At 49.2% G+C, this 17,687-nt stretch overlaps 8 protein-coding genes across 8 annotated transcripts; 5 read left to right on the top strand and 3 right to left on the bottom strand.

The window, feature by feature from the left end:
• Nucleotides 1–335: 335 nt before the first annotated feature.
• VTN77DRAFT_6713 (uncharacterized protein) lies at nt 336–1,125 on the bottom strand (the record flags this gene model as incomplete). The annotated part of the gene is made up of 2 exons (XM_069423022.1): nt 336–788; nt 886–1,125. The coding sequence occupies 2 exons, from the start codon at nt 1,123–1,125 to the stop codon at nt 336–338; spliced, it is 693 nt and encodes a 230-aa protein (XP_069276002.1).
• A 394-nt stretch (nt 1,126–1,519) lies between these two features.
• On the top strand, nt 1,520–2,251 carry VTN77DRAFT_6712 (uncharacterized protein; the record flags this gene model as incomplete). The annotated part of the gene is made up of 3 exons (XM_069423021.1): nt 1,520–1,573; nt 1,875–1,924; nt 1,996–2,251. 3 exons carry the CDS (start codon nt 1,520–1,522, stop codon nt 2,249–2,251), a joined length of 360 nt encoding a protein of 119 aa, XP_069276001.1.
• Nucleotides 2,252–3,818: 1,567 nt separating this feature from the next.
• Nucleotides 3,819–5,497, top strand: VTN77DRAFT_6711 (uncharacterized protein; the record flags this gene model as incomplete). The annotated part of the gene is made up of 5 exons (XM_069423020.1): nt 3,819–4,038; nt 4,191–4,663; nt 4,722–4,746; nt 4,799–4,915; nt 5,316–5,497. 5 exons carry the CDS (start codon nt 3,819–3,821, stop codon nt 5,495–5,497), a joined length of 1,017 nt encoding a protein of 338 aa, XP_069276000.1.
• A 631-nt stretch (nt 5,498–6,128) lies between these two features.
• Nucleotides 6,129–11,747, bottom strand: VTN77DRAFT_6710 (uncharacterized protein; the record flags this gene model as incomplete). Its single annotated transcript, XM_069423019.1, has 6 exons — nt 6,129–10,844; nt 10,898–10,986; nt 11,041–11,247; nt 11,304–11,477; nt 11,534–11,600; nt 11,670–11,747. 6 exons carry the CDS (start codon nt 11,745–11,747, stop codon nt 6,129–6,131), a joined length of 5,331 nt encoding a protein of 1,776 aa, XP_069275999.1.
• Nucleotides 11,748–12,385: 638 nt separating this feature from the next.
• On the top strand, nt 12,386–13,054 carry VTN77DRAFT_6709 (uncharacterized protein; the record flags this gene model as incomplete). Its single annotated transcript, XM_069423017.1, has 5 exons — nt 12,386–12,458; nt 12,526–12,605; nt 12,676–12,801; nt 12,859–12,938; nt 12,994–13,054. 5 exons carry the CDS (start codon nt 12,386–12,388, stop codon nt 13,052–13,054), a joined length of 420 nt encoding a protein of 139 aa, XP_069275998.1.
• Nucleotides 13,055–13,439: 385 nt separating this feature from the next.
• VTN77DRAFT_6708 (uncharacterized protein) lies at nt 13,440–14,524 on the top strand (the record flags this gene model as incomplete). Its single annotated transcript, XM_069423016.1, has 3 exons — nt 13,440–13,488; nt 13,547–13,707; nt 13,763–14,524. The coding sequence occupies 3 exons, from the start codon at nt 13,440–13,442 to the stop codon at nt 14,522–14,524; spliced, it is 972 nt and encodes a 323-aa protein (XP_069275997.1).
• A 581-nt stretch (nt 14,525–15,105) lies between these two features.
• On the bottom strand, nt 15,106–15,888 carry VTN77DRAFT_6707 (uncharacterized protein; the record flags this gene model as incomplete). The annotated part of the gene is made up of 2 exons (XM_069423015.1): nt 15,106–15,740; nt 15,822–15,888. 2 exons carry the CDS (start codon nt 15,886–15,888, stop codon nt 15,106–15,108), a joined length of 702 nt encoding a protein of 233 aa, XP_069275996.1.
• Nucleotides 15,889–16,276: 388 nt separating this feature from the next.
• VTN77DRAFT_6706 (uncharacterized protein) lies at nt 16,277–17,559 on the top strand (the record flags this gene model as incomplete). The annotated part of the gene is made up of 2 exons (XM_069423014.1): nt 16,277–16,833; nt 16,887–17,559. 2 exons carry the CDS (start codon nt 16,277–16,279, stop codon nt 17,557–17,559), a joined length of 1,230 nt encoding a protein of 409 aa, XP_069275995.1.
• Nucleotides 17,560–17,687: the final 128 nt, after the last annotated feature.

Here is a 17,687-nt window from a genome sequence, read left to right as displayed (position 1 = left end):
TCAATACGTACATATGATGCGGTGATGATGATAATGCAGAGATAGCGACACAACAAAATAATAATAACTAGACGCTGAGTAGACAGCCATACATCACAGAGAAACACATTGTTCCAAAAGACGTTATTTTGTCAAACCCAGTTTATCCCATCACTCCTAAGCAGAATGCATTCCAAAGCCAGGTACCAACGAAACAATGGAAGACGTTAGAAGAAGGATCGCGTGACATATCCAGCCCATGCAAATGCTTCCGTCTCCGAGACGCCTGTCCTTCGCAATCAAGAATCCCGGGAAAACAAACAACAAATAAATATTGCAAAAAAAAAAGCCGGCAATCATTGGTACTCAGCAAGCTTGGCGGCCACAGCCGCAGAAACTCTCCTCTGCACCTCCTCGGGAGGAGCTGCTACATCGACTGAGAGCACATCGCGCTCCGGCGTAGGGTCCTCCAATGCCTCAAACTGCGAGTGAACCATGCTGCTCTTCATATAATGGCTCTGGCGTTCACTGACTCGCTGCACGAGAACCGACTCATCGGCTTTCAGGTAAATGAAGTGAATACGGACGGAAGGGTGATCATACGCAGCAACACGCATGACATCACGATACTTGTGCTTCAATGCCGAACAAGACATGATGACACCAGAGGGAGGGTTGAAATTGTTGGCGGGTGACGGCGACAGAATGTCTGTCGCTGCGTCTCGAAGAGAAATGAGCCAGTCCCAACGATCCGCATCTGTCAGGGGAATCCCGTTGCTCATCTTATCCTTGTTGGCCTGAGGATGGAACTATATGGCAAGGAAAAGCGGCCGGTCAGCAGTGACACCAATTGAATTCCCTGATACAACTTGCGATGGATACGGGGTTAGATGCTGTGACACTTACATCATCGCCTTCGAGGAAGGGCAGCCCGAGCTCCTTCTCAAGGCCCTTTGCAACAGTGGTCTTGCCACAACCCGCAGGCCCCGTGATAATCCAAATGTGTTGCAACTGTTCTGGGCGCATTCCCTCTCGTGAACTGGAGTCCATATGGTCCTTGAACGCTGCCTTGCCAGCAGGGACACGGGAGAGACCGACAACGGCAGGGTCCATCCCAGTCGGGGGTTGGTCGTTGGCCGACAGCATCGTGACGATGAAGGATATGGGTGATCAAACTCTAATAAATACTCGTCTGTGGTTCCGACGCCGGGATGACGTGTAGAATCACCGGTTGCTGACCCTTTTCGTTGTTTGCGGTATGGTAAAAACAAAGAGGACGTGGATAGATATAGTGGTTCACGGGAAGTATATATCGCCCGGCTGGTTTTCCAATCAGACTGAGACTGTAAAGGAGGACGAGCAAGGAAGCCGGTTAACCACGCATACAGAGCTCTCTTCCTTTATACACGCAGAAAGGGGAAGCAGAAAAAAACCACAGGGACGGAATGCGGTAAGACAGGCACAGTTATTTAGTATTTAAGTGTTGCCCGTAGGCTGGAAATCTGGAATTATTGGGCCCACAGTACGGAGTACCGCAACAATGGTTCTTGAAGCCCAGTGGGGGCGACGCAGGGACGGATTCCCCGACGGTTTGGTAAGGGGGTGAACGGCGCGGGGAGACTAACACGAGGCGCATAGACCGGTCGGTACCTTCAGATCTTCGGCAGGATGTAGTACTGTATTCCGTACAGTACATACATCCGCCCGTAGACCGAAAGGAAGTCGAGAACAGTCCTTGGTAAACTTGTAAGTTGAAGCTGCTCCTGCTGGATTCAAAAGGATAGAGGGCGCGGGGTATTTAACATTGACGGTCCCGGCAGAGATCCTGACCCTAAATAATTAGTCAAGTTGTCAATCCATGAGTCGGACCATGACACATTCTCATGTTCTGCTAGTGGATCTTGGTCCTGGCGACCCTGACAGAAATTTGGATTTCGACTGCCAGGTCGTTGCATGGAAGCGAATGGGCGTCATGCCGTTACAGCCCCGTTCTGTGGCCTGACGTCATTTGGCAAGGAACCAGCCATCCAGAGGCTCTGGAGCCGTCGGGGATGAGTCCCGGGGGACGGTCTCAATACAGCGCCTTACCGTGGTCAATACGCTATTACCGTGTTACAGGACCTCCGCCGTCCCCCACGCTAGCCTTTGTCGGGGGAAGGAAATACCGTCAGGCCTCAAGATTCAGAACAGCATCGAAAGTGAAATCGAATCACCTCCAGGACGCGCAAGTCGCGCCCAAATTACCCCAGCGTTGGCACTGCATACTCCGTAATCCTTACTCGGTACAGCCAGTGGGATCAGGAGGAAGCAACGGTGCGACTTTGCGGGGAAAGGAAGTGATCTGTAATAACAAGAGAGACTCAGACAAGAGACGTTGGATTGGTTGTCTGCAGTGACTGCTCACAGAGTCACAGGGCAAGGGTATCTGCAGCAGGGGCTTATGATCAGTCAGAAGAGTGTGGGGAATTCATGGGTGGCTGTGTGGGATAACAATGACCCGAGCAGTCCGAAGAATAGTCCGTGCTTAAGGACGAGACCTCTGACTCCTGAGCCAACACGCTCAGGCAAAGTCAGAATCAATGATTATTAATTACAATCATGATGAATGGCGACTCACTGAACAATAACGGACATCTTCTATCAAACGGATGGATCAATAGTAGGTGGCCGATAGAGCGTTCCATTGATTCGGAACTGGTCGTGTGCCTTCCGCTTTAGCACCTCACGTGTGGCAAATCATCATGACGAAAGTCGGCAATTGACTTCACATATGCTCGGAGGAGGCTCGGAGGAGCTCGAACCGGGCCGTCACACCTTTTACGGCAACAAAGGAAAGACAGGTCGAGGCGGAGGCGGAGGGGTCCCCGGCAGACTAAAATCCTCCACCCTAACGATTACGGAGGATTGACATTTCAATCATGATGAGGCCAGGGCGATCAGCATTCTCCCTCTTTGTGTTGTCAGAGGGGACAAGCACATGAAGCTCTACCAGCATTGAGCTTTGGTTTGTGCCTCAGATAGCTCTTGCCAAATAAGAACAGTTATAGTAGTACAATAAGAGCAGCCTGGTTCATGACAGGTCTTAGTTCAGTATCAAACGCATTCTGTCCTGGTCAATGAGTTCGCACAGATCTGCCATGTGAGGAGATCAATAAAGTACCTCCAAAGATACTCAGAACGGTACAATCCAATATGCCAGTAGTTTATTACTCGGCAGCGAGGCACACTAAGAAGAAGTTTAAGCTTCTTTAAACTCCACCCTGGCGTCGATAGTAAATAGTGTGTATGGAGGACAGAGCCTACGGAGTATATACATGCTTCGCCCATGGAGCTAAAAGTTGACATGCAGTTAGCAAATTTCAGTTGATAAATATTGCACAGTCATTGTGTGTTGTTGACGTGCGTGGTTGATATAGTCGATTATGGTTACGCAGATACTACTCCGTACACTCTTTCCTCATCTTTTCATCGCATCCAATAATCCCAGGCGAGATTGTTTGTCCCTCATACTGGTCAAAGCCAATATAGTGTCAAATGCCTATAGCTTATGAAGAGGATGTGGTCGCAACATAAACCTCTGGATTAAGATGTATGCTGTCTGTACTGTATGGACTCTAGCGTTGATTTGCTGCGGCGGGGAAGCTAGTATGATTACGTAACACGCCACGGTGATACTCCCTCAGCGCGGTTCCAGGCAGTCAATCAATCAATCACAAGCCAAGCAACAGAACTTCCTGCCGCGACATGGCCATTCTTGCATGCTGAGTGGATTTGAATGAGATACGAAGACAGAAACGAGACCAGTTGACTTCGATTACCCTTTTTCTTTTTGATGTACGATGGCTCCGTTCTTCTTCTCCACGCCCGTCGACATCGACATCGTCCTGGAAGATAGCGATGAGCGGCAGACCGTCGATGTCAAGCTCGACAAGGGCCGTCGAGAAAAATGTCCTCTTTACATGGATGGAGAGTCGGTCAAGGGTGCGGTGACAGTTCGACCCAAGGATGGGAAGCGGTTAGAGCACACTGGGATCAAGGTGCAATTCATCGGATCGATTGGTACGATCACTTGCGAGCAGCCTTAGCATCACAGCCCATTTGTTTTCGCTCAGCTTCGCATTCTGTGACATTCTCAAATTGCGGTCTTTTTGGTTTCGTTCGATACATCTATGGGACTTCTAATCTCTTATTTACTGACGATGCATCCACAGAAATGTTCTTCGATCGCGGTAATCACTACGAATTCCTCTCCCTCGTGCAGGAACTCGCGGCTCCTGGGGAACTGCAGCACCCGCAGACTTTCCCTTTCAATTTTAAGAACGTCGAGAAACAGTACGAGTCCTACAATGGCATCAACGTGAAGCTGCGATACTTCGTGCGGGTCACGGTCTCGCGGCGCATGGCGGACGTCATCCGGGAGAAGGACATTTGGGTTTATTCGTACCGCATGCCGCCCGAGACCAACAGCCCGATCAAGATGGATGTCGGAATCGAGGACTGCTTGCACATTGAATTCGAGTATTCGAAATCGAAATACCACCTCAAGGACGTCATTGTCGGTCGAATATATTTCCTCCTGGTGCGGCTGAAGATCAAGCACATGGAGCTGTCCATCATCCGACGGGAAACGACAGGCGCGGCGCCCAACCAGTATAATGAAAGTGAAACATTGGTGAGATTTGAGGTAAGTGGACAGATTGTGCCTCCGAGGAGCTGTGTGAATGTGATATTAACATGAACAGATTATGGACGGTTCTCCTTCGCGAGGTAAGTTCACTGTCCTGCGGTCATTTCTGTGATTTTCCTCTAATGTCAACAGGTGAAACGATTCCTATTCGGTTGTTTCTCGGTGGATTCGATCTGACTCCGACTTTCCGCGATGTGAACAAAAAGTACTCGACACGATACTACCTGAGTCTAGTCCTGATCGATGAAGGTGAGCGCTGTTTTCATTTTCTTTCCCTTTTTAGCGCGTTATTTTTATCTGCCCTTCAAAGATGCCGTATCTTTTGTTTCTGCGACGCACGGGTGCCCTAGCAGTCGGGTTACCGGTATACCGGCCCGGCAATTGTATTCTGCCCATTTTCAATAGCCGACGGCTTTTGAAACGTGACGATACGGTAAAGAAACACGGGCGTTACATACCCCGTGCATTTGCCCCCCACGCTAACCTATCCTCCCGTCTCCCCGGCACCTGCCAAGCTCCAGCTTTGCTCCTTATGCAATATTCCTTTGTTTTATTATTTTTCGTCGTTTGAATCCTGCGCTGTGTGAACTATGCGCATCTGCACGGGTATCAAAGCAAAGGATTGCTAACATGGATCCATCCGTTTTAGACGCCCGTCGCTATTTCAAGCAATCTGAGATTGTCCTCTATCGCCAGGCCCCTGAACTTCCCCCAACGCCTCAGGTTGCCCAACAGCAGCAAATCCAGCAACAACAGATCCAGCAGCAGCAGCAAGGCACAGTGGGGCCTAGCAAGAATCCTCAGCAAGCCGTGGCTGCTGGTCCTGTATAGGCAGGCGGGTTCGAAGACGTCCTACTAATGAAAGTTCCTTCGTTTGATTTCCCCTTTCATAAAGGGTTGGATGCGTGGCACGACGACTTTTTTTTTTCTTTGTTCATACCTATTACTATTCTATTCCATCAAATCAATTATCACGTCTTCTCCTCCTTCCTCAGAAAAAGCTTCCCCACATCCGTACATAGGAGTCAGTCGGTCATGAAACGTCTTGTTCTGTTTTCTGGTTATTGTCGGGCTGCAGTGTTATTATACCTTACGAATCGGATCTCTATATGCCAGAGTTTTATATTTTTTTTTCCAACCTTAGTGATTTTTTTTTCTCAAATATAGTATTTACCGAAATTTCCGCATTTTCTTTTTCTCTTTCCTATGTTTTACTTCAGTACGTGAATTGGATAGAAATTTATTTTAATTTATCCGTATCGTATTGGGTAACCGATCTATCAAGGGAAGGGAAAAAAAACGAAAAGCAAGATGCAGCAATATGTATGGTGAGGTTGGAACACGAGTGAAGAAAAAAAAGTAACTGAGAAGACTGCGCCCAAAATAAAAGAGGGCCAGCGCCATAGATATCGGGGTCTCCATCTCTCTCTGTCACACATCCTGCCTCTTACATACGAAGCAATCACTCTTCTACATCCTCGTCGTCGTCTTCTTCAATCCCAGAACAATCCCCAACCTCATGCAAGATCTTAACCAGCGCTTCCAGGACTCGCCCATCTTCTTCCTTTCCTTTCTCCTTGCCCGCTACACCGACAGCCTTGACGACAAGCGGGTACACCCAGCCGAGATGTTTGCGGTAGCGGAGACGGAGGCGAAGACGGCGGTTCCCTTTCGGAGGAGAAATATCGCCTGCTGCTGCAGCTGTCGCGGCAGCGGCAAAAGCTGGTGCGTCTGGGATGGCGGCGGGCTCGCTCTTCAACTCGATCATGCGGTGGAGAAGATGTAAAAGTTCTTTGCGGGCGGATGTGGGCTGTGGCATCAGCCCTCGGAGGGGCTGGTCGGCGATGTAGGCTTTCAGAGGGACTGAAGCGCGGAGGATCAGGTAGGGGGAGATGGACCGCGCGAGGGAAATGCGTGAGGAGGCCGACGGATCTGTGGATGATGACTGTTTGGTATCGCTACCATGACCTCCTTCATCGTCACCCTGCTGCTGCTGCTTGGACGTTGTTGAGCCGGTCGCAGTCGCAGTCGCGAGATCAAACATCGTGTCGATGAGTACATAGGCGATCCGTGACCTTGCGGTCGGGGAAGGATCGTAGGTGCGACCACGACGGACCTTGTACAGATCTCGAAGTGGCTCCTCTTCAAGTGCTTCGATTGGCACGTCGGTCCTCTGCGGAGGATAGATGAGCGACGACTGGAAGAGCGCGCAGGCAAAGTCTCGACGCAGCCGGTCTGGAATGTTGGAAGATCCGAGAGACGGAATGATGAGGGAGATGAGTCGGCTGAACGCTGCAACGTCAAAACTCTCGTCAGAGAGGATCGTTGACATGGGGATTCCCAGTTCAGCATAGCCCCTGGCAGACACGATGCCCCGTGTGATATCCACGACGCAACGCCAAAATCGCGAAACCTCCGGCTGGTGGGATCCGTCGTATCGACTTTCCACGTAGGGCACTGCAAAACGGAGTATGTCCAAGGCTGCTGTCGTCGCCTTGCGCCAAAGGACAGGTTCACGATCCTTTCCACGCCACTCATATTTCTGGAGGATGGGATTGGCAAGGTGCTCCAATGCCGTAGTCAGAGAACCATTGCTGAAGATGTCCTTCTTGATACCAAAGTCGGCAATGTACCAACTTAGCATGTCTATGGAACTCTTTGAAAATGCGACATATGTTGGTCGGCTCCTATCCCTATCAGCTGCCCATTGAGACAATGCGGCATCGGCGAAATCAGCAAGACATAAAATGATGGCAGGTTGAGAACTCTCCATATCTAAACAGATCGCCTTGATGCAGTGAGTGACCAATTCCTGGAGAGCAGATTGGTGATCGATGTCGACGGAGTATCGTGAGGACACCGAATTCCAAATTGCCGCCCTGATGTGTCGCAGAATTTGTTCAATTTGCTCCTCCGTTAGCTCCTCTTTGGACAGTCGATAAATCTGTTGAAATGAACGCAAATACGCCAGCAGGGCATCTTGATTGGGATTATCCGTATCCAAAGAATCCTCATGGAGAGCAGGATGACCATTGGCCCATAGCCACCACGCCGACCGGACAGCCTCTTTGCTAAGAGTGCTCGATGTTTGCACTCGCGCAAGAATGTCGCACAGACTGGAAAATGCTGCCTCAGTAAACTCGTAGATGCTGAGCTGGACAACGACATGGAAATGCTGAAGTAATCGTTTCCATGATTCGTCAAACCTGTCGTCTTGCACGATGGAATCGAAGAAGTTCGCCATCAAGTCAGAACATCCTTTAATCATGACCACTGCTGTTTCAACCCATGCCTTCGCTTCGTCAGACTCCCTAGGTTTGTTGGTCGCCGTCAAATCGAGAACTCTCGCTTGCACGTCGTCGATCATTGCGAAAAGCACTCTATTTAAACACAGATGCCATGCTCTAGGAGAAAGCTGTTGGCCGTATGCATCTAAGATTCGCAAAAGGGTCCGGATGGCGCTGTTTCGAATTTCTGAGCGACCATCTGTTGTAAGGTCCACAATCCGTAACAACAGCAACAGCCATAGAGAGCCACGAGAAACGCGAGTATCCGCATCTTCGGCAAGTTTCGAAAGTGTTTCCTCGCTTACAGAAGTGTCGATCGTGTCTTCGATGGAGAATTTGCCCACCTGGCCTTGAAGAAAGTCGGACACATTCCAGAAAAACGTCGTCGTTGTGAGCGAGATGTTGAAGTCTTGACTCTGCGATGCAAAGTTGGAAAAGGAGTTCACTAGGTCCAAAAGACATGCAGGTGGAAGGAGGGGAAGAAAATCGGATGCAATCAGCTGGAGGGAGTTATAAGCTGCCCGGACCAGTCGCGGAGACTTCGCTGGTAATCTACGGGACTTTGGTCGTGACTCTATAGCCAGCCTTTCGTCTTCGCTTTTGGGAAGCTGCTCTTCAAACACGCTGGATACCAAGTTGAAGACAAAATCCCAGCCAGCAGTGAATGACTCGCCGTACTGCTCCAGAATAGTCTTCAGCGTATCGAGGGCCTGCTCGTGAACATCGATATCAGCCGTAGAGGAACTTCGCGGTCGCAACTCATAGAGAGAGGTAATCTGCGACTTCAATGTCTGAAGATTCCTGAGCTGTATCTGGTTGCGTGCTAGCTCATTCCCCAGATTTCCCTGCTTCATAGTATGGAATACTATATCGTTAAGCACTCTGCTAGCCTTTAAACGGAGGCTTGGACTAGCCTCGCCGCTAATCATGATGGAAATGAGGCTAGTAGTTAAAATATTCCAGGCGCCGTCTTCGCCCGTGTTTACAGCAGAGAACCGGTCGAGATTCGACCTGGCTAACTCATTCGTTTTCTCCAGAACGAAGTTCAACTCATCATCTTGTATTCTGGATTTTCCAACGGCCAATGAAATGCTGCGTGTGTTCTGGTGAACTCGCCCCATACGCCGAGAAGTTTGTGGGGAGAGCACCGGAGAAAGCGTGCCCGACGCTGTCTCCGGGGCATTGTGTTCGGAACTGCTTGAAAGATTCAAGAGCGCTCCCAAGATAGCTTCAAATGAACTGCTAGGGTACTCTGCAGTGCTTTCGAACATTTTCGAGGCAGCTGTTTGCACCGCAACAATCTCAGCACCGAGGTTGGCTCTTGGAACATCAGATCCACCGAGCACATTATTCTCCGCATTGCTGGTCACATTGGCGCTCTGCTTGGATGCCACGACAGCGGATACGCTGATCACGAGGTCCGCATTCTGGAGCGTTTCAAGGATGATAGACCAAGCAGGCTGATCCAAGGTTGGTCCTAAAGCAATGCCAAGATTCAAAAGAGCACGGAGGCATAAGAGATTCCTAGTACTGAGAGTTGCACGAACGCTGTCGAAGGAAACTTTTGGGGTCTCTGTAGAAACCTGAGAGCCAACAGACGGCTCGGTTCCTTGGGTTGTGATGTCCGGAGCATCAGAATGTTGGACTTCAGATCCGGCCGTGTTCGCGCGACGCTGAGGTCCGATATTGACACCATCTATTGGCATTGAGGCTTTGCCCAAGGTTGTAAGAAATGCGTCTCGCGCCGTCGACTGCCTGAGGAGGCCGGCCACATGAGTCAACTTTTGGAAGGATCGGACCAGATTGTGATAGAAATCAGCATCCAATGCTGCATAAAGGAATGTGGAGCAAGTTGCCAGGATAGCCGGCCAGCACGATTCGATAATTCCGGCGCAAGCCTTGATCCCAGCTAGTTGAGGATGATCTTCCAGATCCAGGGGATTGAGCGGCACGGTCTGCCTCTTGGAATCAGAAGAGGCAGTACTTTTCCAGGAATCTGTCCTTTGCAATTCCCGAAAACTTCCACCAGAGGGGGATTCTCGACCAGGCGCCCCAAGACGGTGTTTCCGCTTGCTTTTGGTGTCTGATACAGTCAAGGGGAGTATGAACTTGGCGAGGCCCTCGGACAAAGCACTAATGCAATTGAGAACGAGACTGTAGATGTACGTTTCTGGAGGAGGTGGAGCGTCTGACTTGTCAAGGAGCTCAAGATAAGGAGTCCGGACAGTGCTCCACTGGCCACTAATCCCGGTCACATTGTCATCTGCAGAATTCACAGCAGCGCCGATGACGCCTGCAACACCGCCAGCTTCTAACGTAATTTGGTCTTCGGTATTTGTTCTTGCATGCGAGACGCTAGATGGAACAGTTGATTGATGGCTGACCCCTATCAACGAAGGCTTCTCTGAAGCTAGGCGTACCAAGGACGCCATGTGATCCTTTACAATATCCTTGCGTCCCTTCACATCATCGAAAAGAGAGTATATCAGTCTCATAAGGCCAGGTTCTGCATGCAGGCCGCGAAAAACTTCCATGCAGAGCACTCTCTTCCAGGGAGCAGCAGCATCTGGTTCAAGTAAGTGGATCAAAAGACCCAGTGCCATTTCACATTCTGCTACCAAGAGAGTCATATAATTTCGAAGAAGAATGAGAAGGATGCGAGCAACTCGGAGCGTCTGAGGAAAGCTGTGTCTCTCTGATAGATATCTCACTGTCAAAGGCATCAGTCGATTTCGCAAGACCTGCATCAGTTCCGAATGGCTGTGAAACAGCTGGCTGCTGTTCACTAAGATGCTTTCAATGAGCTCCAAAACAAATACTGGCGAGAGACTTTTGATTTGGAGAAACTCCAGCTTGTCCCCTTCGACAAGCCGGCAGAGGTCATCCAGAATCTAAATGCCAAGTTAGCTGGGAGAGGCACCAGAGACTAGGTAGGTATTCTCACCCGGAGAGCATCATATGCTGCGAGCCCGATGTCGATTTGCTGGCCGTCAACCGTCACGGTTTGACTCGGTACAGAACCTTGCGGTTTCCCTAGAGCAAAAGTCAACGGATAACCATTGTAATAGCCTTTCACTATAGACTGACCATCTTCGACTGAGACCTTCTCAAATGCCGAGACCACCAACTGCTGCAACGTAGCAGCTGCTGTATTAGCAACCGCGACAATCTTTGTAGCTTGCACTGTCGCACATATTTCCAATGTGTTTGCAAGGAGCTCTCCACTCAAGTCTTCTGGATAATTATGCAGAAGAGCGGGTAATGTTTGAAGAATCTTGAGCTGAACATCTTGGCCTGAGCATTTGTCAACATCGAACAGACCCCATTACAAGACTGTCGAGTCCACATACTCAGACTTGTGGTGTCCCGCAGTCCACCAAGAGCATCGTTAAGTCGCTCAGGTGGCAGTGCTCGAGATGATACGAGCCTCTGCAAACAGACAACACCGATGGCTGCAAGTTTCGCATGGCGAGTATGACATGCTAGGACAAATGGGTTGGCAAAGTTTGGGCGTCGTATTAAGTCTTATTGTGTTTTAGTAGATCAATCGAAAATAAAAAAGAAAGGGAAGAAAACAAACCAGCTGCTACTTGTGCCTCGGATGTAGACGGCAATGCTTTCAAGTCATTGAGCGATTGCTCGGCAGCCTACAATCTATGGTCAGTTCCGACATGCAATACTTCCCTACTTCTGACTAGGCCACTTAGCGGTCAGACATTTCGCAAGTCAGAGTACTTTCGCTTCGACTCCTGGATCAAGTTTGCGAGCTCTGTCTGCAAGATCTGGGAGGACATGTCAAATCACGTAGACAATAAGAACATCGCTCAGACTACTGGAGTAGTTTCAGGCCTGGGGGATATCTCCGTGCTTGGCGCGCAGCAGGCCGATGTTGATCATATGATCCAATAATGGCTTATTTCAAGCGACAAAACGTGCTGTCGAATGCTGTACTCTTAGGGGTCATAATGGGATCTTCAGGACCATGCATTAGAACTTCTCTGAAGACTTGCATAAAGATATCCCAAATGAGCTGACTTACAAGCCTTAGTTGTGTTCAATGGCGTACCTGAACCGTTTGGCGTGTCCTCTCCGGCCATGCCAAGCCACCATTGCGGAGGATCCCTGCGAAGCGATTCTAACGCCAATGAGGTAGACATTCGATGCCTTACTGCCTGATTGCGGGCATGTGTCACCGTGTCATACACAGAGCGCGGAGATTGATGATTGGTCCTGGGATCTCGGCGGTGAGGCCGGAATTGTCACGTGTGCAGTCCCACGCGGCCTAATCTCCGCCATCGTCAGACAAAAGAAGCCGCCAAGTGGGATAAGTGCGCTGCGGACTTGCTGCCCCTCTTCAGTCTACAATAACAACCAGGACCTTCCTCCCAAGAACGGGGAACACATACCCAGCCGCTCATCTGGTTTATTCAGAATGACTGCCAAGGTCCCACGGAATTTTAGGCTTTTGGAGGAGCTGGAGAAGGGGGAGAAAGGTCAAGGAGCGGGTTAGTATACGACCAATCTTCGTTGCGGGAGATGCTGATGACTGACATGGCATTTCGTGCTTATAAGAGGCATGCTCATACGGTCTTGCTGATGGCGACGATTTAATGATGACCAACTGGAATGGCACCATCCTTGGACCTCCTCATGTATGTATCTACCTTTGAATATATATATTCTTCCGCCCTACGCAACGGGTGTGACTTATGAATGGATTAGAGTGTGCACGAGAATCGGATATACAGTGTGAACATCCACTGCGGAGACGACTACCCAGATAACCCTCCGACTATACAATTTGTGTCTAAAATAAACCTCCCATGCGTTGACCCGCGAACTGGAAAGGTATGGTCCACAAGATGCAGGTATTCGAAAAGGAAATGGGTGCTGAGTCTCTGTTAGGTCGACCCAACAAAGCTGCCCTGCCTTGCACAATGGAAGAGAGAATACACTATGGAGACTATCCTGCTTGAACTTCGAAGGTATTGTGCCTGCTTCTTCTCTAGTTGCATTCTCGTCTAAGCTCTGACTCTCTAGGTACATGGCATTGCCGCAACACAAGAAACTTCCACAACCACCGGAAGGCTCGACCTTCTGAACCCTTCCGTTTGATATGCAGCTCAGATGATGAATTACTGGAGTATCACGGCCTGGGGTGTTTGGTTTGCTCCTTTTTGTTGTTTAGACCATGTACTGTCTATGCATTTCCGGAAAGATAAGCGAGCTTCGTTTTTTGAACCATGATCTTTAGCTGTAGGTCTTAATCTGAAAAACAAAATGAAGAAGAACATCCGCCCGATCTGGCGGGGATCATCATCCCTTTTTTTTTTGGACCTACAGTATATAATCCCCACAACACGATAAGATCACGTGATGATAATAATCTTCAAATTGCAACACTTTCGACAGAGCTACGGAGAAGCTCCCTCGTGAATAACGTGCACTTCCGAGAGGCATCAGCCTGGGCCTCCTATTCCATTCAAATGCATAGGGTGGTAGTTCCTAAACTCTCTGGCATTCATCGCTTTGCATGTAAGCAACTTGGAGCAATTCCCCGAGGTCAAGGCTAACTTCTGATTGTCATCTCAAGGTCTTTCCCTTTATCGAGCTCTTCTCCGACAATGTGCCAGGTTGCCTCCAACTATTCCCAACTCTGGGACAATAAATCACCTTGTGCGAAAGAAATTTCGCCGGTATAGGACTCTTCAAAGTCCTTCTCAGACTGTCAATGCTCTTAAAGCTGGCTACGAGGTATACAGTGTACACTGAGACCCGTGTATACCAGAAACTGACAGGCAAAGAAAAGGCCTTAGACCTGCTGCATTCTGCCTCGCAAGGGAATCAAAAAGACATTGACCATCTCTCTGCTCTTCTTGAAAACTCCAAAGCTATCAGGCTCAAGAACAGCTCCGAGCAACGAGCGCTGGCAGAGGCCCGACCGCTAAAGCCGCTTTCTAAGACAGAACAAAAGAAAGCGGAATCAAGACGGCAGCAAGACGCAACAGCTCTCCGGCATCCAAACGCTGAACCGATCCTTTCTCGTCCCAGACCTGTGGTCTCCGGCCGACGACGAGTGCCTGTTCTTGTGAACGCCCGCGGTATTCCTTTCCTGCGTATAAAGAAGCCGCAACCCCAGAACCTAAGCAGAGTCATCAGGAACAAGCTTGATAGAAGATGGAAATGGATTGAACGTCGCGACAGGCTGGAGATAGAACTACTATTTGCGAAGGACGAAGACTATTGGGACAGGTTGGTGGTAGACGAGGAATCACCTTCATTAAACAAGGAATCGCCGTCATGGGCAGATGCAGTCAAGGAATCTATTCGAGATGTCGTCACAAAAATTTCCGAAAGCGATAGGAAAAACAAAGAGCTTGCGGAGGCCATGTGGAATATCGTTCTTGCTGAGAAAAAGCTGGCTGAAGAGGAGGAAGCAGAGAGAAAGAAGCGAATGGCTGAACAAGAACAACGGCAAAAAGAAGCTACCGATGCGGACACCGAATCATCTTCTGATAAAAAGAACATCAACAAAGGACCCTCCGCGAATGCCGAAAATCATGGAACATGATTTTCGATGAAACGGCGATGGAGAAAAAAATGTCTACTTGCTGCTGCAAAGTCAGAGATGTCACATCCTCACCTCCTATCGAGTACTAGGGCTACAAAACCCTGCCCATACTTTTTACGGGCACGGTTTTACAAGTCAGGTCACTCGGCGGCGTTGGGAGATTCTGACAATTATCACCCTCCTCCAACCATCGCCTTCTCTCCATTCAAGAACCCAGGACCAGCAGGTATGAGGGGCCGAGCTCCCAGCGTAGCCTACCCGACTAGGCTCCTGGTCCCAGATTCTGCTGGAGGGTGAAATGAAATGATGAGCATTTCTGCCTGCCGGGAGGTCATCTATCATGGGGAAGGGACCGAGAGAGAGGCCACGAGTATGGATTGGGTGGTCACCAACAGGTCCAACTCTCCTCCTGTTTTCTGTCTTAGAAATCATCTGGAATAACGAATAGAGCTCACAAGTATTACATTGAGCCTGAAATGTGCATTCTCTCATAAACCTAATGGTCAAACGTAGGAACCGAATTTATTGGCAAGGTGCAAGGTCATGACTCAGTATTTCCTCTATAAGACTGCGATTACCAATTATGCCGCTATCTTCAACTTATCCACAGCTGCTGAAGGAATATCCTCATCTCCCTCTTCATCATAATCGCCCTTTCCTGCCAATCCTCTCTCCCACAACTGTTTCCCAGTGAGCCTCGGCTCTTCGCGTGCGGAAGGCTTTTTCTTTTTCTCCTCTGCTTCTTTCTCCTCCCGTTTTCGCTGCTCCTCCTCTTCCATTTCCTTCATGAATCTTTCTCTCCATTCGAGGAAAGTCTCTCGAGTCACTAGAGTTCCTTGAAATTTACGGTTTTCTTCCTCCTCGGCCTTGAGGATCTCCCTTTCCCGCTCCGCCTCCGCGGCAGCCACCCGTTCTGATATCAGATTTTCTGCAGTCTCCTTGAGAGTACTGACGAGTGTGAATACCATAGCCATACCAATGTTCTCCTCAATGCTAGGTTGTAGCGCTTCTAGGAGATAGGCACGATCCTCCTGGATATCAAGATGGGGATGTTTAGGAGCATTGGGAGGAGCCGAAATTTCAAGATTCGGGGCCACATCCGGGTATGCTTCAGGGTAGGAGACTTGTAAAATCAAAGTCGGTCCTTCCACGTCGTCCCCATGCTGATCTTGCACATCGAGTTTTATCGATATCCGGTAGGCCGTGTCGGATATGTCTAAGAATCAATCAATCACAGCGGTCAGCAGATGAGTCGCCAACAAGGAAATCAATCAAACAGTCCAAAAATAAAGCGAACCTGCTATCTCATCTGGGAAAATAGAATTGAGGACCTCGCGTTCCTCGATTTGTTCCTCGCGACCCATGCTTCACGTCCCCGCCCGCAGAATGGAGGGGCCAAGCGAGAGAAAGTGATCAATGTTCCACAGTAGAACTGAAAAATACTCCTCTTGGAGTAGGATTAAAATCCGAAACTTTTTTGATATGAACAAGGACCCAGTCCCTTTATTAACAGAATTTTGATGTGACATCAACTGTAATGCTTGGTTTGTTCGCAAGGCAGAAAGCGCTGTCCCGCATGCAAACACCGCAAACATCGGTCGAAAATGTTCCAAAAATTGGAATCATCAGTGCAGATGAAATTGCACAATCTCAATTTCAATTTCAGGCTCGAGCCATGAATACTCTGAATTTTGATTGAAATAAACTTTAAACTCGAATTTATCCTTTTCAACTAATATTGGGACACATATAATGGGCAAAACAAAATCGCACAAGAAGAAATCATCCAAGCGCGAAAAGTCTGTTCTTAACGGTGTCGGCGGCGTCATCTCGAAACGAAAAATGACCGAGAACGCGTCGGAGCTCCTCGAAAAAGCGACTATCCTCCTTCAAACGGGGCAAGCTGATGCCGCTCTTCCCTTGGCTGAGCGCGTCCTCGAGCTTGCCCCAGCGAATTCACCAAAGGCTCTATCTGCGACTACTTTGATCGCTGAGATTTATGTTGAGCTAGGCGAAATAGATGCCGCACGACAGAACTTCTTGCGCGCGGTGGAACTCGATCCAGAAGGCACAATACCTGAATCTGAAGGGGGAGGCGCAGAGAAGTTTCTATGGCTGGCACAGTTGAGCGAACAAGGAGGGCATGATAGCGTCAGGTGGTTTGAAAAGGGTGTCGCCGCTCTGAGACGCATCATTCAGTCTTTGGAGCAAAGCAACCGCCCTGAAGATGTTGCGCTAGTCGAGGAGAAAAGGAAGAAATTGGCGCATGCTCTTTGTGGAGTGGTGGAAATCTACATGACGGATCTTTCGTGAGTTACTTAAGTTGACAATTGGCACAAGGACTCACTAACACGACGGCCAGATGGGAAGAGGATGCCGAAAGTAGATGCGAGACTCTTGTCACGGAAGCTCTCCTTATTGCTCCCAATTCTCCCGAGTGTCTACAAACCCTCGCCTCTGTCAGAATATCCCAATTGCGCCCAGATGACGCACGAGCGGCGCTCTCCAGAAGTCTGGAACTTTGGAAAGGCTTACCTCCCGAGGATCCCAACGTTCCAGATTTCCCTTCTCGAATAAGTCTCTCGCGACTTTTGATGGAGGTACAAATGGAGAACGAGGCACTTGAGGTGCTGGAACGTCTGATTCTCGAGGACGACGAGAGTGTTGAAGCGTGGTATCTTGGTGGATGGTGTCTCTATCTACTGGCGGAGAAGGAAAAGGAACAGCCAACGGCATCTGCAGATTCTGGGCAACCATCTAGTGACAAGCGGCACGAGGCCATGATCGCCAGCCGCGAATGGCTGAAGCAAAGCCTGAAGCTCTACGCAAAGATCGAATACGAGGATGAAAGGCTCAGAGACCACGCAATTGAACTGATACAGGAGCTAAACAATGAACTCGGCGACATGGAGGACGACAGCAATTCAGAAGACGACGGTCCGGGTGTAGGCGACGATGACGAGTGGGAAGATGAAATCGAAGTTGTTTCTGATAATGAGGACGAGGACGAGGATCATGAAATGAAAGACTCATGAAAAGTTACATACGTTACATATGTACATGATTTTGCCTTGGGAACCTATTGAGATGTGGAGTTATTATGATACCAATAAAGAATCGCATGTGTATTATTCCTTTAAAAGCGCTCCTGTAAGACACTCAT

The sequence above is a fragment of the Rasamsonia byssochlamydoides genome (assembly GCF_041956645.1).
Source record: "Rasamsonia byssochlamydoides strain NRRL 3658 unplaced genomic scaffold VTN77scaffold_51, whole genome shotgun sequence".
Lineage (NCBI taxonomy): Eukaryota > Fungi > Ascomycota > Eurotiomycetes > Eurotiales > Trichocomaceae > Rasamsonia > Rasamsonia byssochlamydoides.
This window is presented reverse-complemented; position numbering and strand designations above follow the sequence as displayed.